This window comes from Periophthalmus magnuspinnatus, chromosome 4, assembly GCF_009829125.3.
Source record: "Periophthalmus magnuspinnatus isolate fPerMag1 chromosome 4, fPerMag1.2.pri, whole genome shotgun sequence".
Lineage (NCBI taxonomy): Eukaryota > Metazoa > Chordata > Actinopteri > Gobiiformes > Gobiidae > Periophthalmus > Periophthalmus magnuspinnatus.
Genome location: NC_047129.1, coordinates 6,620,034 through 6,647,214, shown reverse-complemented (window position 1 = coordinate 6,647,214; position 27,181 = coordinate 6,620,034). Strand labels below are relative to the sequence as shown.

The following is a 27,181-nucleotide window of genomic DNA, read 5'->3' as shown; positions in this document are numbered from 1 at the left end:
ACACAGGAACAGCATTTTAAAGCCCGGGGTCAAATGTTCACACTGAAACTATTAACTGAATATACTGTACACTTGAATATATTTCATGTCAAGATATTTTTTATTTTTGATCTTTGATTAATTTTCATTGTAGCTGTCTTTACCAGTGCTAAACCCAGACCAACTGGACGTAGGAGAAATGAAGCAGTAACTGAACAATGGGATGAATACCTAATACCTTTGTAGAAAACAAAAACACAAGTTAAGTATTTTGCTGAGTTTGTTAATGAGTTAATTGATTGACTAAACCCCAGTCCTGTTGCTTTTCCCATCAGTCCTATAGAACAAAACAGCTGGCCTGAATAATGTGTACAGTGGATGGAAAGCCTTTAATTGTAATCTGGTGTAATCTCAGTCATTGCCTATTTTTGTGTAAAACTTCCCTAAACATGTGTTGAATGAATGCACTTGAATGGTGGGATTTCCTGGCTGTCTCTTATCGCTTAGATCCTGGAACAATGGTCTCCGCCCACGCTCCGGTCCTGTTTGGAGGGTCTGGTCCGAGTCCTCCTTGCACCCTCAGACCAGATGTCCCAACTAAAGTGTGCTGAGCAGGAAGACCACTCTTATGTGAGGAATTGAGGACATGGGCGAGTGGATGGCAGACTTCCTTAACACAAAAGTCCAGTGGATCTGAATGACTTTAGTCTTGGCAAGAGCAGAGGAACAACCTGCTCTGAGCACGTGCAGATGGCAGGCAGCGTGTAAGCGACAAATGGACCTCATATGTGACTTGTGAAGAAAGAAACAATGAATATTGAGGAAACATTACACAAATTATCCATGCTTAAATGTGCATTATACTGCATGTGTTTTCAAATTCAATTTCAAAAACACTGTCCAGATGAGTACCTTTGAAACCTCTTCTACCACTGAGGGATTACACAGACTCAATTCTTGTCATACACAGAAGTAGGTTAAGTATTATTTGTTGTTGTATTGATTACTTTATATTCTTAAATCAAATAAACAAAGGGAAATATGAGAAATTATAAAACAGGTATATATAAAGCTCATTATATTACCTGTGTCTGCATTCCAGTAGATTGTTTCCTTGCCCCTCATCTCAATTAAACATTGTGGGTCTGTAAACTGTTATGATGCCCTGGTCTGGCTGGGTCTGAACTACAGATTTTTGGTGCAATCCTTGCTTTTAGCAGCTTTTCTACTTTTAAAATAGAAAATGTTCAAATTAAAGACATAAATGTATGTGTAAAATAGACTCACAAGCCGGTAAATGTAACACTTTTATTTACATTGACACATTTAATAGCATCACATCAAATGTACACAGTGTCACTAAAGCCTCAGGTTAAATAAATATAAAGCCTCTGCAAGGAAGGAGGAGAAGGAGGAGGAGGAGGAGGAAACTGTCACAAGAAAAATTGTCTTGTTTCACTGTGTCTTTAGACAGTGATAGTGAGCCTCATTATAACCAGACCGATGCAAGCGCTGCCACGGTTAAAGTCAAGAAAATTGCCAAAAGTTTGTGATTTTTTGTTAAGTTTCCATGGTGACTGACACACAGGGAGCGCCTCCAGTTACAATCAAAATTTCTGAAAGCATTTAGGCTAAGAAAATACAGCATCAAATGTTCTGCACCAATGTACCATATCTTAATTTGTCAAAAAGCATCAACTTAAAATATAATACGTACATTAATATTTACATTGACTGTAGAATAGAGACTGTGGGTTCCTATACAATGATAAGGAGTGGCACCTCTTTAAACCTTATAACACTTGTAATACACTTGCATACACACACTATATAGGTCTATCCACACATACAGGACACTTACATCCACCAATGGGGAAGTCCTATGAACATAGAGGTCCTCAAGCCCCAAAGCTGGGCCAGGAAACAGCTGGAGAAAATTGGGAAAACTGCTACTGGCCGGATAACAATAAGACCGACACTAAACCAAGTGTTGTGGCTTGGACCCCTGTAGCTTTACCAGTCCTCACTGCAGTCCACTTTAAAATGGCATTCACATGACCCTGATTGTATCAACTTTATAGTACGAATCTACACAATCTATCTACACAAAAGTTTCCTTCATCATTGTGTTGAAATGAAAGGGAAACTCATCTCAAAATGGCAGTACCGTCTGGTTTAGTGCCTTTTGTAAACAATAGTCATATACCGGTGTCAGTACAGTGCTAATTTAAAAACTGTACAAAACTCCAAAAGTTAATCTCCATCTTTGCTTTGCCACCCACTAAAATGTCAACAAGCACACACTTGAAGCTAGCGTACCAAATCTAAAACATACATTTTAAGACATTGACATTTGGTAGACTAATCCATATAAGTTACAAATGAATTTGCTATGTTTAGGTACACCAGCATGTCTGCTCTCCCTGTCTAATAGCTTATATACTAGTATTTTTATCATTATTTCAAAGGAATTGGCCCCCAAATATACTGTTATGTCCTTCATTTTAACAGAACTGAACAGGTGAAAATAATACTGATGACAAAGAAAAAACTTAACAGAAAGCTGCATTTCGTGGTGTGAAAAATTATGTGGAAAGTTCGATGAAGTGCCTTGAGTGCTTAATTTCCTCAGAGAATTGCAACCAGTATCAAGTGCTACATGGATGCATGGCAGAAACAGTGTAAAGTAACAGAACCCAACATAAAAAGAAAAAAAAACAATAGAAACAAAATATGGTTTATGAAATGTGTAAGGAAACTGTAACTGACAAATAAAAAAAGTCATAAATGTGATAGTTGAAAGTTTTGGAGGAGCTTTTCCACCTCTTTGTGCCAAACCCCAAAACAAGGGAGCAAATATAGTCTGTTAAATGTCCTCCCGGTACCAAGCAGGCTGTAATGTAACACGCACAATAAAAGCCACAGATCTTGGTCTGTTTTGCCTCTGTCTCATCTCTGGCAATAACACCACAGGTACCAAAGCAGTGAGCGGGCATAGCGGTGGGCGTTGGAGGAGGAATTTTCTTTTTTAACAGGCACTTTATGGGACAGCCATGGTGGGATGTCCGGTGCTAAACGCGCTGGGCTGTCAGAGTAGTTCCCTCCAGGAAGACCTCATGCTGGACCAGTAAGGGCTGTGTCTGGGGGTCATTGTTATTCGGAGAGTTAACAGTGTGGACCAGGCCGGGACTTTGGGAGCCCGGCTTCTCTGTAGATCTCGGCGTCAGTGTGAACCTCGAGCTAAAATTCAGATAAATCTACAAAAAGGAAAGAGCAGACAACCAATTAGCCACAAACTGTTGAGAACAATGAGGGTGTTAAAATGTTCCTCAACAAACCATGACTACAATCGTTATATTTGAATTTTGAATTAAACTGAAATTGAATTTGACACTCACGGGAATAATTACACTTGCCAATTTGATATAAATGTATGTTTGAAACTAATTCCTACTTACTAACTGCCCCCATGGTGAAATGATATCCTGTGTTATTCTTCTAGCCTCTCAGTGGTCATAATGTTATGGTTGATTCCAACTGCAGCCAAGAATCAAATGGTTAAAATATGACAGAGGTCCATTGTGGCGCACTGTTCACCCTCTGGCCTTACAGCAGGACTCTTATTGGCTGTAATGTCCTGACCAGCCACAATCTTTGGTCTGTAGTTTCTTCCCACAGTCTGAAGACATGTGGTACTGTGTGAACTGGTCATCTATGTTGCCCGCAGGACTTTAGTGAAAGATCTCTCAGTGGTTGTCCTGTGATTTCCAGGCACTAGTCCAGTCTGTCCTGTACCCTGCCTCAGGCTTTAACTCAACTGGAATAGACCCAAATCCTGCATCAGCCTTGTTAAGAATAAATACTGGTAAATAAATGGTCTGATAACATTTACAACATTTGAGAATCACTTACAAACACAACACAGGTCTAATTTTCCATTTTTTAGAGGCTGATGTAGCCCGATTAAATACAGACTTTTAAAAGATCTTTGACAAATTATTATTTTTCTAGCATAGGGATTACTTTACTTACTATGTTGTAATTCACACTCTTTACAAACAATTATTAAGCTCCAAAATATTGACATATTTTGACACCCAATTGAAATTGACCTGGAAAAGCTAGACCTAATCATTGACCTGTCACTGTTTCTCATAGTGAGACTTTCCTGGTTAAATAAAGTAAAAAAAGAAAAAAAAATGCAGCCACGTCTCAAGCCATTGTACTTGACATGCCACTAACAAAATGAAATGAAACTCAACAAATTAATATTAAAATCACCATGAGCTTGAGAGACGATGATTTGCAGTAAGAATATCCAAAAGAGAACATTTTATTTTAAAGAAAATTTTAAATTATGACCAAGTTTATCTTGTACAGAGTGTACAAACCTCTGCACTTCATACAGCTTTTATCGCTTCAGGCATGTTAAATCTCAATTAACCTCTTCTCAATCTGATGCCAGGGTAAAGAGAATCCTCCATTAAAGTCAATATATACACCATTATTCTAGTAAAAGTGTTTGAGTGCATTGGGACCAACATCACATAAATTATTTCCATCGCATCTGCTCCAGTTGGGATCTAGTCTCAGATCTAAATGATTTGTGTCCAGTTTGAGACAGTTTTAACCAAAAAATATGTTGCAGCACCCTATTTATCACTAATATAATTAAACAATGCTTGATATGTTACAGGAGATTTGAAAATATTTGGCTAAATTGGAACCAAAACTGTAATCTGAGATATAGAGTCCTGAGGTGTAGTGTTTGTACAGGCTGCACTTCTACCTCTCAGACTCCAAAACATGTCAAACCTTCTCAGTTTTTAAGAGAAGCCCTTTAAAATGTCAAAATATATATTTGGATATTTAGTTTCATTGCATCCCACACACTGATGGACAACTTCAGACCAATATGTTGAAAACCTACATGTTTAGTGGCATCAGACAGCTGCTGCTCGATCCTCTCCACGACCTTCCTGAAGGGGGGCCTTTTGACGGGGTCAGGGTCCCAGCACGATCGCATAATCTGATACCTGTCAAACACAAAAACACATTCTTTTACTTCACATGATTTTTTTTTAACAATATCTCAGACAGGTAACTTTATTCTTTTGATGTAAAATATTTGTTTATTTGTTATGGAAACATTGTATTTTATTTGGGGTATTTTGTCTATAATTATGGTTATTTTCACTTACATTTCATTGGGAGCAAATTCTGGAGCATCCATCCTGTATCCTTCTTTTATCATTTTGTAGAACTTGGCATCTACAGGCATCCCTGGATACGGGCTATTTCCTGCCATGTAAATAATATATGTAATTAAACTCTACTGAAACCAAACTCTACCATTTATACTAAAAGACATATCAAATAGTCACACTTACCTAAAGAGAAGATTTCCCAGAGCAAGATGCCATAAGACCACACATCACTCTCAAAAGTATAGACACATTCAAAGATACTTTCTGGAGACATCCACTTCACTGGCAAACGCGCCTAAATCAGAATGACACAAAGGAAATGTCACCACAGTGTCACCTGTAACTATGTCATTATGTAAAGACTTTGAGCTATGTATAGACTGAAACATGTAATCATTCTGTCAGTATATTAGAAACATATAAAGAAAGGTAAGCACAAGTGTCATTGTGGTGTCATTCATTGTTAAACACATGAGAGGTGTTGATTTTATTGATGAGCAATTGTAAAAATGCACTTTTTTAACTAAACATGTATCCCACATCTTGATCTCTTCATGGTAATAAACAGGTTTGTTGAAATGGATTCATAGTGTTTTGGGGTTTTTTTCAAGCATTTTTCACCATAGTATCCATCATAAATCTTACAAAAACTGATGAGACAGGGGCATTGCAACCACATTATATTCTTCGAGATGACTACTATAAAAATGAAGAGTGTCTGAACAATTATGTAATTACAGTGCTTAGTGACTTACGTTCCCCTTCACCACATAGTTGGAGTCTGTAGTGATGTCCCGGGCCAAACCAAAGTCACAGATCTTAGTCACTCTTCCCTGTGTGAGGAGGATGTTTCGGGCTGCCAGATCTCTATGGATGCACTGAAACACAAAATGCACTATTAGTCAGATACCCTCTTATATTCAGGGGTTGACAGCAGTTATTTTTTTCCTTCACTGGTCTGACCTAACTTGTGAAAAAGAGGTACAGGTACAGGGACAGTTTGGACTTTTTCAAGTTACTAGATACTTGGTGTACATTTACAATAGACAGTTGGCTGTAAGCAGTTGAGTTATTGAAATTGATTCCATCTCTGGATGGAATATGAACCTAATCAAGAACACAAGCTCTAAGCATAACCGTTGACACCCACATGTAAGCAGTCATTCAATATGGGCAAAACAGATATCAGTACGCTGAGATAAATAATGAAAAATCTGAAGTGTTAAAAGTAACCTGTGGAATTCCACAGGGATTGACACTTGGGCCAAAGCTGTTTATTATTTATATTAATGATTTATGTACATGTTCAAAGTAAAAAGATTATTTCTGGTCAAAATCATTGCAGAATATGTTTCAAATCCAAAATAGCCAATATGAGCTTAGAGGTACAGCGATATTATACAAATGATATATAAATTTTGTAAGGGGTGGACCTAGTTGTACAGAAAAAAGTGTCTACCACTTTCTTTCACTTACAAAAAAAAAAAAAAAAAAAAAAAAAAAAATTGAAATGTTTAACTTTGGGGAGATACATTATGATACTTAGTTTGTGCTATAGTACTTTGCTGAACTTTGCTGTACTGTTACTGTATTGTTTGTATATATACACCTGTGAGCAAAATAAAATAATCAATCATCATATGGTTCAAAATGAACAGTATGGCCCACATTAAAATAAGATTAGGACAGAGGACAATGCATGTAATTCAAAAGGGCCAGTGGCTGGAAGGATTTTACAAGTAGCCAAAACAGGAATACCTCAGCATAGTTAGTTTAGTGTTTTTGCCAAGAATTGAATATGTAGTAGACCTTATGTTGTATGAATGACTGAAGCCCTTTTCTGGGGCTGTATTCCCACTCTTCACACAGACCCAACATAGACACTGACACTGATACGTGATCTTTGTGTGCACAGTATCTTAGCCTCGTTGAGTGATAAATTTTTCATCAGCATGCTTTGACATGCATTTTAGATTCTTTTACTAGCAGTGGAAATACAATCCATTCTGTGGTGACACCAGGAAGCAATGTTTGGTCATTTACATAAAATCTCTAGTTGTATAATGATTGTTTCAGTAATATTACTGACAAGAGCAAGTTGTGTTGTAAAAATAGGAGAAAGGGGAAAATGCAAAAACAAAACCATTATAATGAATAAAAGTACTAGCTTTAAAAGTTAACTTTGTGTGAGAACACTTCATTTTAATGTAGTAGGCATCCTATGCAATGTCATATACTGATAACCTATCAAAGTTAAATAAAATTGGATTGTGTCATCCAACTTATCAGGCAATAATTAGCAAAAAATACAAAGCATTTATTAAGAATCCAGTCAACTCTGTGTAATGACTAGAAAAGTGAGGAAATTGGAGAAACTACTGTGGAAACTATATCAAAGATACAAGACAAATTCTTACATTTTTGGAAGCCAGGAACTCCATGCCTTTGGCGACCTGATAGGAGAAGCTCAGGAGGTCCTCAGTGTCCAGGGACAGACCATCTTCTTCAAACATCTCGCTTTCTTCATCTGCCTCAATGTAGGAGCCACCTGTCAATCAAACACCACATATTACATCTCTCTATATTGTCATCACACCCTTCCACCTATTACCTAAATATTGAATGAATGACATGCCTTTCCGTATCGAGCGCCTCTTCTCGGACGTGAGCGGGTGCGTGCCAGCGACAGAAGGCCTCATGGTCATGTAGCCGTTCAAGCTGTCACTGTGAGTAGGAAAAGAGCAGTCTGTCTCAGCTAAGCACAGCATTCCTCCAAACGCTTCAGTCCAAAAAGATCGGCCTACGCACGTTCTGTAAACACCACCACTACTACTACTACGGTCACATCTACTATGCCCCACATTCATGCATTTACAGCTAAAAGCAAAGCAACTGTCTTTAATGAATGTTTACCATACAAATGGGAATTAGCATACGACATGTTTAGGTCCAATTCTAAACCAAATTGATGAACATGTATGCCTAAATAAAGACTAAATAAAGACCCTAAAAAATAGAACATAAATAATAATAATAATCTGAAAGTATAGTATATTGTACTTTCAAAGCACAAAAAGCCCCTTACCCGTGGCCTCTTGCTGCAGCACCACGTTTCGGTAGTAGCAGTCCTCCTCGTTCTTGTAGCAGATGAAGAATTCTCGTTTTTTACGTAGGAAGTTGAGCAGGTCTCCAAAGCAGCAGTACTCTGTTATCACCAACGTGGGGCCTGCACAGAAACAAGCATGCCTTAGGGGACAAACTTAAACAACGAAACTGGTACAAGAGTCACTTAAATGTAATGAGCTCTTCAAATACAAACTCAAGGAGAGACAATTGAACCATTATCCTCAAGCTAAGTTTCCACATTCATAATCAAACAGAAATGTCCCACCTCCCACAGTGCATGCTCCAAGTAGGTTGACAATGTTCATGTGGTTCCCCAGGTAACTCAGAACCTTCAGCTCAGACATCAGCGCTTCTTTCTCTGTGGAATGGGCGCTTGCTGCAAAAACATAAACACATTTCACATTAAATCACAAAATACATGGATTCAAACTTTTATGTCAAGATTATGCCAGATGCTTGTTACATTAGTTTGTAAACATGGGTGTGTAAAAGGTACTGCGTTTCCAAGAGCCCAGTGCAGGAAGAGGCTCTCAAAATGATACGCTACAAAATGTGCATAAAGTCATTATGTAGTTGACAAGAAGGGTTTGCACCTAGAGCCCAATATTTATACATTTTCTAAGTCTGAATTTGATGTAAGCTTCGCCCTAAAACCCGTTGGCAAAATAAACTAATAATGTATTCATAGAAGATGGGCCATTTCTTGGAAGGCTTCAGTATGTTTACATTTCTAATTTGCAAAATAAATACTATTATCTGTATACACATTCTCTACAGGCCTTTAACATGGCCAGTAAGAGTCTACATAATACTACTACTACTACTACTACTACTACTACTACTACTACTACTACTAATAATACTACTAATAATAATAATAATAATAATAATAATAATGTAGGTACATGTTCAAGTCATTTAAGAAAAAGGCTGCATATTTTAAAAGCATCTCTTGATCAATACTTACTTGTATTTTCTTGCATGACATTACCATTTGTTAAATCATGAAGATTTATAGCTGAATATTGTGGGGCTTCTAAAATCAAAATTTTTGCTCCAATTACTGTAAATACATTACACTACACATACAACAACCAGAAAACACAACCTTCTAGCTGACACATGTTAAGCTCAGAGGTGGTTTTTATGCAAATATCTCATACAGGTAAATACCACAAAGTTTGGAAACAGTTCTCAAATATTTAGTTTCATTTTATTTGTATAAGTATTTGCATTTGTGTCACTTACATTTTAACATCTTCACAGCCACTGTCATGACAGAGTCTGCTTTGGATAAACCATACGCTGTTGCCTCTACCACTTTCCCAAAGGCTCCAGATCCCAAAGTCTTTCCTACAAAAACAGATTGAGATCTTAAGGGAGGAGTGGTCTTTTCTGTTACTGAGACATCCGTTTATGCCTCAGGCACTTGATGTAACACCTGGACACGCTGGATCCTGTTGAAGGAGGTTCACTGAAACAAAAGCACCAAGTGTCAACAGAGAGTGTTGACAATGAGGGAGTGGGATGGCCCAGAGACCAACTGTTGAACCGGTTTAAGGCACTGACCAGAGATGTCAGACTTAATGTAGCGGACAAATATAAACAAGATACTGGGGTCTATCAGCACAGAGGCCGTCTGAGGGAGGGACAATAGTGTCGTTTTCTGTTGATTGCTAATGTTGAGCTTATGTTTCACATCATTTGTATTTTTCCCCAAAATCTCAAAACATACAGGTTTAGTTGCAAACTAGAATAAAACATCTATTTGTAAATTTAATGTTGGGGTTTCACTGTAATGATGATTACAAATTGTGTTTTAATTTTTCTCTTTGCAACAGTGAAATCTGCATATTCATGGGGTTCAGTTTCTTGTTATACCGATTTTGAAGACATTTGACTATTCATAAGATATATTTTGTTTAGGCTTGTTAATTGCTATTGCAACATGTCAAATTTTTCATCATATTGAAATATTTTCTGCATTACTACATTGTTTCTTTGTCACCATGTGAACAATATTATTAAAATTACAAGCCATGAATTTTGTACTGCATTGTTTGTGAGATACAACTCAAAAACTAAACAGAAAGAATTTACCCAATCTATTCTGTTGCGGTCCAAAAGATATACTGTACTGATAATATTAGCAGTAGGCACATGAGGTTCACTGTGAATAACTCCACTGTTGCAGCAAACAGTAAATGTTTGAGGTGGGCGTGCCAGTGAGCTACAGCTGCCGTTAAAGAAACTTAGACATATCATCAATTTCTCTTAATGGTGATAAGTGCAGAGATCATAGCACCTACCAAATCGCAGGTTATTCCGTGGAAACTCCCACTGGTGATCGTATGGTAGCTGAGTGGGGTCAATATACACATAGTTGTTTCCATGGATGCCCTCGATAACTTTCCACTGGATCTGATACTTGGGTTTCTGTCATGTCAAAGAGCCATTAATTACATTATGTTGCTTTGGATAGTTCTAGCTGGCACTGGCACAGTCATGTATGTTAGTTTTACCTGTAGATACTTGTAGAAGAGTGCAATGAGAACCAGACAGAGGACAGCTGCTGCTGCTGCTGTGCCAATAAGCAAGGGGGTGAATAAACCATGAGGGACTGTCTTCTCTGCAAACACACAGAGCACTCAAAACATTTAATACGTTGATAAATAAAGTTGTGACAGTAATAGCTATAGCTATAGCTGGTAAGAGAAGCCATGTTATGTGGACTTTTGCTACACAATAGACATGTCATTAAGAATCTTAATTTAAGACTTAAACAAACAAAAAATGTGCCCATATTATGTTGCTTATGTTGTAATGTTCTTTCCTCATCAAAATCATAGCCGTAGTTGTGTTTTGTTTCATTCACAACTGCTTAAAACACAAACTCTACATATTTAGGCTGGGTTCCTCTCTCAAACAGAAACCACTTTGTGATGTCATGTGGTAATACAGGAAGTGCTCCACTGTGTTTTTAAACTCCATACTACAATCACTAGAATCATTTGGATAATTTCAGCTCTGGAATTGCCAATCTCTACTGAACTAAAGGTAAAAGGCAGCTGTTAACTTGAAAACTAGTACTTCATGACATCACAAGGTGCAACAGAGCATTTTGAGCTTTGGAGATGTAGACGGACTAATAATGAAGGGTACTTTGAATGAAACAAAACACAACCCCAGGTATGTTTTTGATGAGGTAACAACATGCTAACATGGATTAGAGCTCACAGGAGTCAAATTTGTGTAATATAGGACTTTTAATTGTCGGTTTACATTATTCTCACATGCACGCACACTGTAATTATTTAATTTTAATCATTTGCTAAGCTGATGGGTTGGGTGTTCACATGGGTAAATGACCATTAGTCTAACAACAAAGGCTAATTCTGCCTGAAACTCACTCTCAGTTCACAGGGCACTAATCCAATTAAACATGTATACATTGTCTCTTGCTGATTTCAACTGTCTAGTTTCCATATGTCAAATCCTTTTAGTTCCATACCATTTTTACAGTTTCTGTATTTCTGCATAAAAGTGGGAGTGTCATCATATGTAACCACTGTGTTCTTTTGTATTGGCCTGAGGCTTTATTGTTTTGCTCCTCCTGTACAGTGGGGTATAGTAAGCTCTTTAGAGATAAGGAGCTTTCTCTCCACTTCGAAACTGAGAATGCCGAGTCTGCAGGAACTAATCTGCGCTAAAGCTGTCAGTGGATACTAGAGCTGTGTATTGTATTCATCACTCACACCTCTAGCCCCCACTGTCCTCTTGGGACTCCCACCAAGAGTCCACTGTCCCTCACATGCGCTCCTGACACAGACACAGCCAGTCCCACCTCGTAATGCTCACGTACAGGTCCCTCACCACACTGACCCCTTCCAAATGTCCTGTATGACCCCTCAACTTATCGGCCTGGGATGACTTCACAGTACTTTGAGTTTACACGCTTGCTCCTCTCTAGACATGGTGTATTGATGGTTTTTAGCTTCCAGTTGTATACAATATTCTGAGGACTTTTCAATTCAAAAGACATAATATTTAAATTGTTAAGTGCTACAGCAACAGTCTCAATTTCTCATCATTCCAAAAGCCATGTATAGCAGATGGAGAAGCCGTTAGAACAGAGCGGATTTGGAGACAGACCACAAACAATGGTGTGAGATAATAGCTATCAGTGACATGTTATTTTAGCCAATCAACTCTGCCCATCTCCTACACATGTTTATCTTACGGATTGTGCCAGTACATATACGGGCTGAACCTTGGCAAAACATGCTTTTAGTAAATATTGTGAGCTATGAAGAAAATCTCATTTGGGGTTTACAAAGTTGTGTGAACAAAGAGACAGCCAAGATCAGATTTGGGTGCACAGAGTCACTGGCAGGTGACATACACATTTAAGCCAGCAATATAAAACAAATAAATCTACTTAAAAATAAAAAATAAATAATAGTTTCCAAATCCCATAATGGCTCATGTTGTAATTGTGTTCTCCAGTGCTCCGCTGTCTACTATTATTAGGCTACGGATAGTATGAAAATACAGTGCAGTATCTATCTAAACATGAACACAATACAATAAAATTCAGAGTCAGTTGTAATGTCTCGGCGCCAATCTCATTAAAACAACTGACCCTTTGATCCTATATTAATGAGCAATAATCTATGCAAACAATAACTGAATGTAAACAATAGAGCAGGTATGTCACAGTAATTACTTTGATAACAACCATAACAGAAGGTAAAATCTATTGTTGAAGTTGCACTAAGTTTTCAGGTGGGGGCCAGCCACTAGCTTTTCTCCACGAAGATGTTAACGCTTTGCCTCAAATGTATGGAATTAAACTTATCTATTAGCATGTATTCAATTAGAGCTGTTTTTATTGCTAAAAATTCTTATCTTCAAGAACATACATTCTCGCTGAGTGTGCTTGCTTCTCCACTGATCTTCCCTGTAACTTATCTTGGTGGTGTCACCTGTGTATCTCTATGGAGAAATTTAGGCCACACTGTGGGAAACTATAGCTTAAAAGTAACATGTTATGACAGAAAAGCTGTGTATAATCTTTTAAAACAGGCTCTTTCCAAACATCTGGGAATATGGCATTAACACAAGCAGAATCCACAAATAAATCCTAACATATCAGTAGTTATCAGTTCAAACTTGGCACTGAACCACCAAATGCATTCCCAACCATATGTGGCATTAGGCTCCTCACCGCTGATAGAGAAGAGCATGTAAGCCTGCTCTCCCTCCACTGTGGCCACACACTCCAGCGTGCTGAAGCGTCCACGGCTAATGTTCACACGGCTCTCCACCTCTGTCTTTCCAAACAGAGGACTGAACAGGGTCACAGTCATGACGTTCTGCTCCTCCTGAGTTGCATTCACCTGCTGCGAACACCTGCAAGCGCCACAAGCACCACATCATAAATCAGTTTCTCATTTGACAACTGCAAAAGTGAGCTTGAGTTATGCTGTGTAACTCAAAGCAAAGTTTTTACACTATTCAGGAGCCTGTGTAACTATGGTGTGAAGTTATGTGACCAGTCCAGATAAAAGCTGCTTTAGACGTAGTTTAGCGCTGGTTTAGTCTTAGTTTAGCCATGGCTTTGTATTACAGTTAAACCACTTGATATGGCTTTGCTCTGAATGTTCCACACTGTTGCACTGAACCTGTGTGTTTTGCATCTATTAATTTGTAGATGCTTCTATTGTTTAAAAATACATAGAAAAACATGCATTCTTACTGTGAGCAGAATAGTTACACAGTGCACCTTGGATTCTTGTTTCTTTTTGCTCACATCAAACACATTTTCAATATTTTAATTAATCCCTTTGACAAAAACTGGAATAAAAATGATAACAAACCTACAGTAATATCCTGAACTCATAAAGTAATACAGAGTCATGTGGTTGCTCTCAGGTCATAGGCTAACCCAGGTCACGATACGTCCCGTTCACTCGGAAGAGCTAATTGGATTCATTGTCATCTAAACGTTGAGATAATCACTTATGATTCATTGCACGGATGTCCCGCCCACAACTGCACTTTAAACAACAGGTAGGCCCGCAAGGCATTATATTCAGTTGAGGACAAAAATGCACAAGTTCATATCCCTGGTCCATCATCACTTACACACATGGACAAAATTGTTGGTACCCGTCAGTTAATGAAAGAAAAACTCTCAATGGTCACAGAAATAACTTGAATTTGACAAAAGTAATACATTTCTATGAAATTTAACCAGTAAAAGTCAGACATTGCTTTTCAACCATGCTTCAACAAAATTATAAAAAAAAAAAAAAATAAACTCATGAAACAGGCCTGGACAAAAATAATAGTACTCTTAACTTAATATTTTTTTGCAGAACCTTTTGAGGCAATCACTCCAATCAAATGATTCCTGTAACTGTCAATGAGACTTCTGCACCTCTCAGCAGGTATTTTGTCCCACTCCTCATGTGCAAACTGCTCCAGTTGTCTCAGGTTTGAAGGGTGCCTTTTCCAGATGGCATGTTTCAGCTCCTTCCAAAGATGCTCAATAGGATTTAAGTCAGGGCTCATAGAAGGCCACTTTAGAATAGTCCAATGCTTTCCTCTTAGCCATTCTTGGATGTTTTTAGCTGTGTGTTTTGGGTCATTGTTCTGTTGCAAGACCCACGGCCTGCGACTCAGACCAAGCTTTCTGACACTGGCCAGCACATTTCTCTCTAGAATCCCTTGATAGTCTTGAGATTTAATTGTACCCTGCACAGAGTCAAGACACCCTGTGCCACATGCAGCAAAGCAGCCCCAGAACATAACAGAGCCTCCTCCATGTTTCACAGTACGGACAGCGTTCTTTTCTTGATATGCTTCATTTTTCCGTCTGTGAACATAGAGCTGATGTGCCTTGGCAAAAAGTTCCATTTTTGTCTCGTCTGTCCATAGGACATTCTCCCAGAAGCTTTGTGGCTTGTCATGTAGTTTGGCAAATTCCAATCTTGCTTTTTTATGATTTGTTTTCAACAGTAGTGTCCTCCTTGGTTGTGTCCCATTAAGTCCACTTTGGCTCAAACACCGGCGGATGGTGCGATCTGACACTGATGTTCCTTGAGCTTGAAGTTCACCTTTAATCTCTTTAGATGTTTTTCTGGGCTCTTTTGTTTCCATTCGTATTATCCGTCTCTTTGATTTGTCATCAATTTTCTTCCTGCGGCCATGTCTAGGGAGGTTGGCTACAGTCCCATGGATCTTAAATTTCTGAATAATATGTGCAACTGTAGTCACAGGAACATCAAGCTGCTTGGAGATGGTCTTATAGCCTTTACCTTTAACATGTTTGTCTATAATTTTCTTTCTAATCTCCTGAGACAACTCTTGAACTCAGGCCTGTTTCATGAGTTTATTTATTTTTTTATAGTTCTGCTGAAGCATGGTTGAAAAGCAATGTCTGATTTTCATTGGATACATTTAATAGAATTTTTATTTATTATTACTTTTGTCAGATTCAAGTTATTTCTATGACCATTGTAAGTTTTTCTTTCATTATCTGAAGGGCACCAACAATTTTGTCCACATGTGTATGTCCTATTTTTTCAGTTGGGACCCTGACGTTCCCATTGTTCATTATATTTGGTTTTATAACTACTTTTTCTGACTTTATCCTATGCAAATATCAAACTGTGACTCTCTGTCTAATGTATAACTCATCTGACCTATGCAAGCACCAACCCGTACAAGAAAAGAGAATTAGATAATACATCCTTAAAGTTAATAATTCAGGGTACGCAAATACTGGGTAATACGTTGTGCCGTACATTGTGTTCTAATGCAAATAGCCCATCACATTTTAATTTATTGCGGGTCTGACTTGGCTGTTTGAGAGTAAACCTAATATTTCTATTAGTTAAGCAAATATTAAAGCTATAGAGTGCTTAGAGTGAATAAGCATTTCCTGACTTGGGCAGTTTAGTGATATAAGCTCAACATGTTGTTTAACAAACTGTATCAGATATATACAGTTTAGATGAAGTCAGGGTGACACCAAGAAAGTGTATGTTTTCAAATCAGCAATACAAGTACTACACTATTTTTAGTACTACAGTGGTCCCTCGTTTATCGCGGGGGTCACGTTGTAAAAATAACCCACAATAGGCAATATCTGTGAAGTAGTCAACTTTATTTTTTACAATTATTCTATATGTTTTGCAGCTGTAAAACTCCTCACCACACACTTTATACACTTTTCTCACACAGGCATTAACATTTTCTCACATTTCTCTCGTGTAAACACTCAAAGTCCAACCTTCGTATATTTTATCCCTCTTCCATGATGATCGCTTTAAATTTGTTGTTCACGTGCCTCTGCTCCAACGGAGACACGGCACGGAGGAGACTGATGGACAATGGTCTACAGTCCCTTAGCCAATCAGGATGCAGAACACAATGCACGTTCATACACTGTAAAAAAACATGTAAAATTGCACCAAAAAAAATCTGCAAAACAGCGAGACCGTGAAAGGTGAACCGCGTTATAGCGAGGGACCACTGTATATAAAACTGATATGCATTAGTCTTATCTAGTGATTTTCAGTAAATTTAAAGCTCATTGTGATGGTATGTCCTAGTTGCCTTACAGGGCAGATCACAACCAATCACAAATTCCCATACAAATGAAACACAATATTCAAAAAGGAAACTCCACTGGATTAAAGTTAATATTTGTATACAACTCTGACTCACCTCACATAAGACTGTTCACAGTAGAACCATGTGATCTGTGGAGCGGGGAAACCTTCAGCGACGCAGCGTACTTGACCATCCACTGGCCCCATGTGTGAAACAATCTCTGGTTTACCTAAAAAAAAAAAAACACAAAAAAAAAAACACAAAAAACAAAAAACTGCAATTCAGCACGCTTGTAATGCCCATTAACAATACAGTAATACAATATTGGCCAGGGGCATAACCTCATTTCAAAGCTAAAAGGTCATCAAATGGCTTTTACTGATGTGAACTAGAACAAGTAATTGAGGTGAATGGCCTTTGGACTTACTGATTACAAAGATGGTGAATGACTGGTTTACTGAAGTGTGTCCATTTGTCGCTTTGAAAGTGTAGACACCGCTTTCCGCGATCTTCAACCGCACTAGCCGCAGCTCACTCACAAACCTGGAACAGACAAAGAAATTAATTACATTGCTTGTAAATGCTGTTGCTCATTCACTGCATGGATAATGATGTGAAGCAAAATTAATTTTCCAAAGTTATCCACATAGATTTATTGATTTTCAAACATGACCGTTTCAAAAGGCAATGTCATGCTCGACTGAACTGGTCACGAGGCAAGAATCAAATGTAACATGCGTAAAATAGCCGCCTATTTGTGTCTCTGGAGCTGTGACATGGCTCTGAGTTTATTGTAAAAGGGCACTTCCAATTCTGACAGTTTCCATTTCAGTGGAAACCCTGAGGCCTTCTTCAAATTTCAGCCAAATTTCTCACGTAGGTACACTCGGCTAGTGACCCGTCTCCAAAGCGCAGTGTTACATTTCACTAAAAGGTGATAATGAACTTTTCGCCGCTCCTGTGTGGTACTTCAATTGAGTGTTGTGGTGTGCATTTTGCTCTTACCTGTTAAATATGTTAACTATCAGTGTTCAAACATTGTGATTCTATGATTGTCATTATTATAAAGGCTAGAAACAAACAGGCCTAAAAGGAGTCAGGTCTGTGAAGATGCAAGCCTATTCAGAGTAAGGGCACATGTTTTTCTGTGCAATAAACACAACCAAAAAGAAAAGAAAAAAACAAAAACATGTTTTATTTTAGTCTATAGTTGGTCTCAAAGTTACACACTGGGGCTTTAAACTAATTATATCCTTTCATGACAAGCGCAACTGGTCATGTAGTAGCAGCGTTTCCCTGTCACAGTTGTTGATGTACCTGTACTGATGGGAGTATGTGGTGATGACATGGTCTGTGGTGTTGCGGAGGCCGAACTCTCTGAAGGACCAGGAGAAGCTGCGTGGTTTGGGGTAGGCCTCCATGTCCACTTTCAGTGTCAGACTCTCCCCTGAGCGAACGTGATGGGTCCTGTTCATCTGCGGCGTGATGTTAATAAAACCCTTTTCTGGAAACGATAGAGCAAAACGATGCCTCTTTAAGAGAGGACCTTTAGCTGAGGATAAACAAAGCGATATCCATTGTCTGTCCAGACTCTTTAAGGATGCATTACAGAACAGTGTGTGTGGTGATTAACAAAAATATATATATATCTTGAATTGTGTAAAAACAAGATATACAACTTTATGTAACTGCTGTCTGTTTCTTTGTACACACTGAACTACACTTCACTGTGATTGGTTAAATGCACCTGTCACTCATGATAGAACCTGAAAAAGTATGCATTAAACAACAAGCACAATGCATGGTTTCAAGCTGTTTAATGCACTTATTCCACGGCTACAAATTGAAATGGCCGCAAAGCAGTGATGCAGAATGTGATTTAACTGTTGACTACATGTGTGTTATCCAGTATTAACACAACCATTGGAATTCACACTGACCGTGGTATAAGGAGTGGAATGGGTGGGGAAAGATATCTTACAGTCTAAGACAAGACAGAACTCTATTGACAGCACAGTGAAGAAATTATGTAATGGCATCTCTCATTCAGTGCAGTATAATCAAGGTAAGAAAAACATATACATTTACAAGGAATGAAGGGATCTAAAAACAAACAAAAAGAGTACACTAACCATAAACATCGAGCCAGAGCGACTGTGAGCTGACCCCCTTCTCGTTCTCTGCCTCGCACTGGTACCGGCCCGTGTCCTGAGGCGTCGCGTTCGTGATGTTTAGGGTGACGCTGCACACATATTCGATCGGCTCCGGCTCAATACTGGATTTAGAGCTCACCTCTCCCGGTTGCTGTGGATACCAGACGGCACCCTGTCAACGCCCAGAGATCTCTAAAGATTAACCCCGTCTGCACGTCTCTGCGCGCCAAGCACACTTACCAACAGAGACACGCACACGCACGAATGGATGCAAATGTACATGACCCCAGACAAAACAGTGGAAATAGTGACAGTATTATGTAAAAGTAACTGCTAGACTTAATACTGAATGTGAAGTTCAGACTTGTACACATTTGATTGTGTCATTGTTGGATTCTTACTCTGATCATATCTCCTTCACTAAAATGCCCTGAGGAAAGCTGCAGTTAAACAAATGATTTATTTCTTTATTTTTAATTCAATACTTTCTCATGTGGTGTTTTAACAGAACAATGTAGCCAAAGGTTTTTACATTCAGGCAACTACGCAAACAAATGGATACTCAATAATAATCAAATTCAGTGAAAGTACTTTCTACTCAGTCTTAAGTACTGTAGATCCTACTCCAAGACCCAATATACCTCTTCACTACTGCTATTACTAGTTCATTTTATTGCTATTACTTCTTCTGTTTATTACATACTTTGTTGCTGAGATAAACACATCAACATTTAGTTGTGTCATTATTGGTTGAACTCACTACAGTGAAAGAACGTTAGTAGCAAACTCTGATATAATTCAATCTGAACTGCTTATTTTGAATAGTTCAGTTGTTTTTACTTATCAAGGCAGTTCTAACTCCCATTCACTAATATTTTTCAACTTGAGACTGTATTTTGGTTTGGAAAGAGTAATAGTATTTTCATAGTAATTTCTGGAAACCTACCATGACAAAAACTAGAGATAGGGAGCAGCAGTAATGATTTCCAAACATAACTGATTGGTTAAGACTATCTGACCATAACACATCAATCCTGATGTACTGTGCCGTGTCCCGGGATGATATAAGAGGTCTAGTACAGAGGGGCACTAACCGAGCCAGGCGGGGTCAGCCATTTGAGCTGGATGTCACTGTCGACGTTGGAAGTGTTGCAGCTGAGGGACAGGTTCTCTCCGCGGATGAGGATGATGCGCTTTGGAGCGTGCATGTCAATCACAGGCTTAGCACGGGGTACTGGAGAACCAAAACAAGAAAATTATAGACAATTCAAGTTCAAATCTAAATGTAAATCTGATAAAAAAATAAAAAAAATAGAGAGCTGTAATCGCACCAAAAAAACAAACAAAAAAACAAACTGTACTACAGCTGCTGCCAGTTATAAGATACTAATATGACAACTGGATTTTATGTTAAAAGTACATAGATTAGTTTAGTTTAATGCTTCTTCGTTTATTACTAACATATGGTACATTCTTAAGTAACATTAATTATGAGCCTGTATGAAAGTTATGCAACAGTTTTTGAAACCTGAAAGAAATGTGCACACAATTGATTAATGGAAGATTAAACAAAGAAAAAAAACATGCCAAAAAGTTGATTTATTCCAGGTTTAAAACAGAGCTAAATTAGATAAGGAATATTCTCTTCTGACAAAGATCACTGAAACATGTTAAAGTAATACCTATATTTTTGAACAAATAAATTAAGACCCTAACTACAGGGCTACATTAGCTTTTATATGATATTTTAGGCTTACCTGGTTTTACAGTGAGGTGGTAGTTTATGGACTGGACCTCCTTGTCTGCCAGTGTTCCTTTGCAGACGTAGCAGTCACCGTACTCCTTCTGTGTGTTGTAGATGGTGATACCCAACTCCAGACTTGTGCTGTATTGTAGACCAGTGGCGAGGCCTTTATCAGAGCAAGATTGTAGGTGCAACTTCTCCAAACTCGGATCCGTCGCCAAGCAGGGAATCGTCACTGTATCTCCTTCTCGCACCAATAAATTATCCACCAATGATTTTCTGAAGGGATTGTCAGGATCTAGCAAAAGAATTAAACAAAGGAGGAAGCATTGCAGCATGTTTCAATCCAAAATCAGTTAAATACAAGTGCTAAAACCGTTATACTACTTTTGGATTTGAATTGTTGCCATAGGGTCGCTTTAATCTACCGGATATGCTCCTTTTTTACACCTCAACTTGCCACCGAGTTGGTCATTTCACCATTTTCATCATCACAACATTGTCAAACTGACCTTATGTTTCAATTTAACATGTGCGCTTCAGCAAAAACTCATAGCAGATGGAAACGCTAATGTTAATGCTCATACTGCCCAGCCCTATTCCAAACTAGTCTAAACAACAGAGGATTAAACGCTCCCATTCCACATGTTTCCAAATGTTTTACTGCTTTATTACGGTCATTATTAAAATACAATATCCTGCTAGCTACACCCATCGAATGTGCTTGGACTTTGTTTCCTTCACCAGCATAAATAATTAAATACATAGACTTAAGTAAATGGGACATCTTGCACTTGTGTTTAGTAGATAGTAATGTGCGGCTGAGGTGTAGTTTTTGCTTTTGGTGTCACTGTATTTTTATTGAAGAGAACATAACCCCCACTGGACACAAATGTAAAAAGAGTTCACAAAGTGTAATCCACAGTTTGCAAAATCAAAAATAAACAATACTATGGTAAGAAAAGCATTTGGCTCTATCTTTTATCATCTGCCACAATTGAACACATTTCAACAGTGTGTTCCTTGTTTTTTCTCTAGTGCGCACTTAAACGCTCTTAAAATGAGGTAACATATTTACGTAAAGCTTCAAAAATATAATAATTTTAAGGTATTTTCCAAAAATGAATATGAATACAATCAAATCAATTTAGATAGACACACCTCAAAACTGTAGCATAACCATTACCCAACATGCATTTGAATGAATATGAATGATTCTGTCAATAGCTGGTGACTGATTTTGCATGAAAATTTTACTGCAAATCTTGTCTACAGAAGAATATTAGGAACAAGCCATGACTTTTGAAGACTTTTTTTCTTCATAACTTTGTCGATAATAAAAGTAATCTAATCTAATGCATAAACGTCTTCCAGCTGCTTCAAGAAGGAGGTCTGTTTTTCACACATTTGCCGTATGCATCATGATTTCTCCATTTAAATGTGCCAGTTGCACCACAGTGGAGTTTGAAACTGCTGAGAAGACCCCCATCCACAGCTTCATACCATCAGTAAATGAGAATTAACAGTTGTTGTTTCAGAGATGAACCAGTCAATGATCAGCACATGACATAAGCCTGAAGAGCTGGCAGCGCACCAAGAGGATACTGAGAGGAAAAAAAACAAAAAACACTCCCAAATGTCTGAGTAAACAGGTATGGTATCAATTGAATAGTACCAGCATATAAGAACACAAACATACGAAATGCTATATCCGGTTGTAATAATGCCTGTGATTGACACATGATAATACCAAAAATACAATGTTGTTGTAGTTACAGCTCAGATACTTAGAAATACTTAAACAAATGTAGATTTTAAGATGCTTGTAATGCCCATTAACAATACAGTAGTACAATATTGGCCAGCGTTCATTCAAAATGTGATAAATATGTATATCTAATGATGTCATGACTCTTTTGTTTGCTTTTTATACCTTCCAAAGCCAAAGCTAAAGCATCTCTATAGACATTTTGCAAACTTTCATCAAACACGCCTGCTCTTGAGCTCTGTTCTTCATGGATTTCAGAACGAGAAATTCACTGTTCAAAACAAAATAATCTAATGTTTGAATTGTCAACAGTCCTAAAAATGGGAAAGGCCGTGTAACTGAAACCCCTAAATATCTAACAAAAACTAAATTTCAGGTTTTGTTAAAAAAAAAACAAAAAAAAACAAAAAAAAAACAAAACAAAAACAAAACAAAAAACAGGTAGAAACCAGCAGGGGGAGTAAAGAGCTAAAGATTAATATTTTAAGCCCCAGTGGAAATTTGTTGTTATAAATACCACTGCAAACAACTACAAACAACAGCTCCAGTCTCTCAGTTTCTCAGAATGCAGTGTGTACTGTTAAACTGTCTGTTTCTACTTTCCCTAAATTCCTTTGAAGATATAAATTATCCCAATCTGATTCAACACACGCCGACATTTTGACAGGAGAACGTACCTCTGACAAAGACATAGATAGATGTTTGGAGCCCGGACAGCTCCTCTGAGCAGATGTAGCGTCCCGTGTGGGAGATGAGAGCTCGCTGGAAGTGCACCGTGGACATCCCATCCACCCGTACCTCATTACGCATTTTAGAACGGCCGTCTCTCTTCCAGTGCATCACCTTGTCGCCCTGGCAATGCAGGCCAAAGGGCTTGTTGAGTCCGACCACCAGGTACGTCCCGAGGGTGAGGTGAGAGTGGATGACCAGGTTGGAGGTGGCGGGGGTGATAGAAGGCTTGGTGTCACCTGTTGAGCAAATATGGAACTTATTATTCAAACAGAACCATGACAGTGCAAAGGAGAAGGGTGAGTGAGGGTGTCCGCCATTTTCTACTGGCAGAGATGAGCTCAAAGAGGCTGCGTTTACATCCTCTAGTATTATTGTGTCATAATATCAGATGGAAGGCATGGGCCTATAGAACTCTATGGGTGAGTTAGTATTCAATCACATCTTTGGGGTTGAGTACCGGCTCCATTTTCTGAAGCTTTCACTTTTTTTATTTATGCGTACAGAGAAGGAATTGTAGTTTGTGCCAGAGATATCAGAACTGAAGAAACTGTTTGGATGGGTGGCGTAACGTCTTCATTCTAAAACGTTTGTCCAGTTGACAGAAATTAGTTTTTCTTTTGTTATGGATCCCACCTGGACGACTGAGGGATTACACACAGATAGAGTAATCATAAACCATCACTAAAATCTGCAGTCTGACATGTTGCAATGCCACGTGAACCCAAACACAAAGTAGAAATGATAGCGTATACTACCAGGGCTTGTTTCCTTGATTAATCAACATGTAACATTTTACTAGTACTAATTATTTGACCAGAATAATAAGGATTTATATGCACAACAGCACAAAGGAAAAGGCATGGAGTGAGTTAGTTGGAGTTTTGAGAGTGACTGGTTTGTTTATTCTGCTCTGTACACGGTTTCTTGGTTATGGTCCTGTGAGTGCTCTTTGGGTCAGATACATGGTCAGATCCTTGAGATACTGCGTAATTTGAGAGCTTCCAGGTCTCACTCTAAGTCAGCTACACTAAAATGTATATGTTTCGTATGCAGTAAGTATATTTCACTCATATTTTCAGAACACATTAATGCAAAACATGTACCATCATTACCAAACTATGCAACATTGTAATGAATTATGTATGTCCTATTTACTTTCCTATTGACTGCTATTAACATGGCCAGAAAAACTTGGCACACAATGCATTTCCTCCCAATAAAATTACTCCACAAATAGCACTAACACTGGCAGTTACTGGAGACCTTTAAATGTTATCAAACTGTCACCAGAAAACATCTTACATCTATATGCTATCTGCGTAATCAAAATGCCATACTGATACTGTTTTTCGTAAAAGATCACCGTGACATTACACCAGCTAAACGTACAAGCTTTGCATGTATTGTCAGATGGTTATTGTTGAAGGGATGCTTTCTGAAGATACAATCTGCAAATCCAACTAGAAACAGGTGGGGGAGAGTGTATGTGTAATGGTTTTCTCTTCCTCTGTGAAAACATCTCCAAAATGAGGTCTGAAAAGTTGCCTCCTCAGTCACTGTGGGAGTCTGTTGTCTGCAGCCTCCGCAACTACAGCAGTGGGAGTGTGAAGAAGCCTCACGGAGCAGTTTAAGCCACTAAGCCACTTCTAATTATACACGTATTCAGCTTTTGTTTATTATAATTTCTAAATAAAAGGTAAAAATACTACCACATGACCATTACAGTTACTACTACTCTTATTAAAAGTACTACTGCTTTCAAACCGGGAGTTCTTACTTGCTTAATAGGATTTCTCAAAGTGGTAGATTTACTAATAACGTGATAACATTCTATAGAAAATGTCATCAGGTTCTATAGTTCACTGAAGCAGCATGTTGCTTCTCTTTATTGTATTTAAAATGTGAAATGTGAAAAGGGAAGTAGTAAACAAGTGCGTTTGCAGAAGTGGGGGCTGTAAGGATAACGATGCTGAAGGCCCAATTTGAAAGTAGATCCCGTGACCAGTTGTAAACAAACACATGTCAGTCATTCAGACTAATTAGCTTCGTCAAACTCCTCCTGTTATCTTGCAAATATAAACAAATAGTTATATGCTGTGGTCACTGTAATATCTAGTGACCCTAGATCTTTGTCAGGTTTCGGTACTTTTGGTTTATGTTTATGCCACAGATAACGTCCACCTGTGTTTCTGTGTTTGTCTTAACATTACGTTGTGTGCTAAGAGCGGGCGAGTTTATGGTTTTCCTGTTTTGGTAAGCTTGACTACCACTGATAGAAAAGGCAAGTTTAATGGACTTTTTACCAAACTTTTCTCTCTTGATAGCATCGTATATAAAAATAGGTGAAGGTTTGGCATAAAGAGCTTGGTCTGTCAGAAATGTAAGTAACTTTTAAGAAGACAATATGTAACTTTCTGTAGTACTTCCAGCACGCACGTACAGTATAAAGTTTGGATAGGGTTCCAGACTAAATCTCATAACGTCTTTGATAGTGGAAAGTAAATTAAACCATTACTAAGCTTGTAATTTTACATCAGTGCCTCCATAATTATGATTTGGGTTGATCTAAAACAACAATTACGGCCACACGTGTAAAGTCTAATCAGGATCACCAGGAAAAAATCAAGAGCTGTTATTTCTTGGAAGTTTGCTGAAAGCACATTGAACTAGCCAAACGCATGCTGAACGGATCACATGACAGTTATGCGTGGACCCTGAGCTGTGGACTTCACTGTGACCCTGGAGTGACATATGGCACTGGCCTCCTGTTCTCACACGGAGCAAAGAGCAGCTGCCCATAGCAACTTCAGGGCGCGGGAGAGGGACCGTGATCCACATTACGCACAGGGGCCAAATAACGCACGGTGTACTGAAGCAGAGCCAACAGACAAGGAACAAAGTTGGGAGTTGTAGTCAAAGCAAATGGAAGAAAAAGTAATAAAAGTAGCATAGCCAAATTAGGCTGTAAATGCTATAAAATGAAAACGAGGTGTTTACGGGCCTCCATCTCTGCTGTAAATGACGGTGCCAAACACTGAATCAATGCAATACGTTATTCAAATTAAGAACTGATATGCGCTGCGGCTGCTGGAGGAGCTACGCGCGCCCGGAGCCTACATACAAAAATAAAAACCACAATAATTTGCATGCTACCAATGAATCAAGAGACTGGCATCCTTCCAAACTCTGACTTTCATGTGAAAAAAGCTCATTCAACAAGTTGAGACTGCACTACCGCCTGCGTACTCCGCATTCATTATTGAGGAGGCGCTCTTGGCTTACCATTCTTCGCACCAAGTATCTCCTTTCTTTATTAGGTGTCGAAAAGGCTTTACATACGCTACTTAATAGGAACAGAGAAACGTGCCAAGATGCGCGACGTAGGAATACAGTGAACCGACTGACTTGGCAAGTGGATTATGCTTAACCCCACCTGTTGCAATAAAAATAAGTAGTTACATTGTAAATAAAGTGATAACGTCTTACCTGGGTGAAAGGTTAAGTGTAGAAAGACAGACAAGAGTATCCAGTGGTATTCCATAGTGATTATTCCATGGGTTTAACGAGGAGGTGCGCCAGCGGCTCTCTGCTCCGAGTGTCCGGCTTTCTCTCGTCCTGTGCTCCTGTGTAGTGGCGTTGGCAGCGCGCTTCACTTGTGGAGAAGTTCTATGAGGAGTCCACAACAGCGTTTAAAGGTGCAAATGCTCAACTTGTGACAAAAGCAGAGGTCGAAGCAGCGGAGAGGTGAACTGCCTGTGCGTAAACATGGTGAGGTGAGATGAAGTGGCGCCAAGAGGGAAACAGTATGAACAGGTACCAGTTTAGTCCCGTGTGTCGCTCTGCTGTGCGC

The 27,181-nt window shown here is 38.6% G+C and overlaps 1 protein-coding gene across 1 annotated transcript; it reads right to left on the bottom strand.

Annotated features, from left to right (window-relative positions):
• Nucleotides 1–1,273: 1,273 nt before the first annotated feature.
• kita (KIT proto-oncogene, receptor tyrosine kinase a) lies at nt 1,274–27,181 on the bottom strand. The gene is made up of 21 exons (XM_033992028.2): nt 26,818–27,181; nt 23,277–23,567; nt 20,845–21,129; nt 20,182–20,321; nt 19,067–19,238; nt 18,252–18,438; nt 17,362–17,477; nt 17,049–17,163; nt 13,540–13,724; nt 10,835–10,941; nt 10,622–10,748; nt 9,561–9,665; nt 8,578–8,688; nt 8,265–8,412; nt 7,822–7,910; nt 7,604–7,734; nt 5,942–6,064; nt 5,370–5,481; nt 5,181–5,280; nt 4,910–5,015; nt 1,274–3,236 (listed from the first exon to the last, which is right to left on the bottom strand). Exons 1-21 carry the CDS (start codon nt 26,870–26,872, stop codon nt 3,051–3,053), a joined length of 2,991 nt encoding a protein of 996 aa, XP_033847919.1. The 5' UTR covers nt 26,873–27,181; the 3' UTR covers nt 1,274–3,050.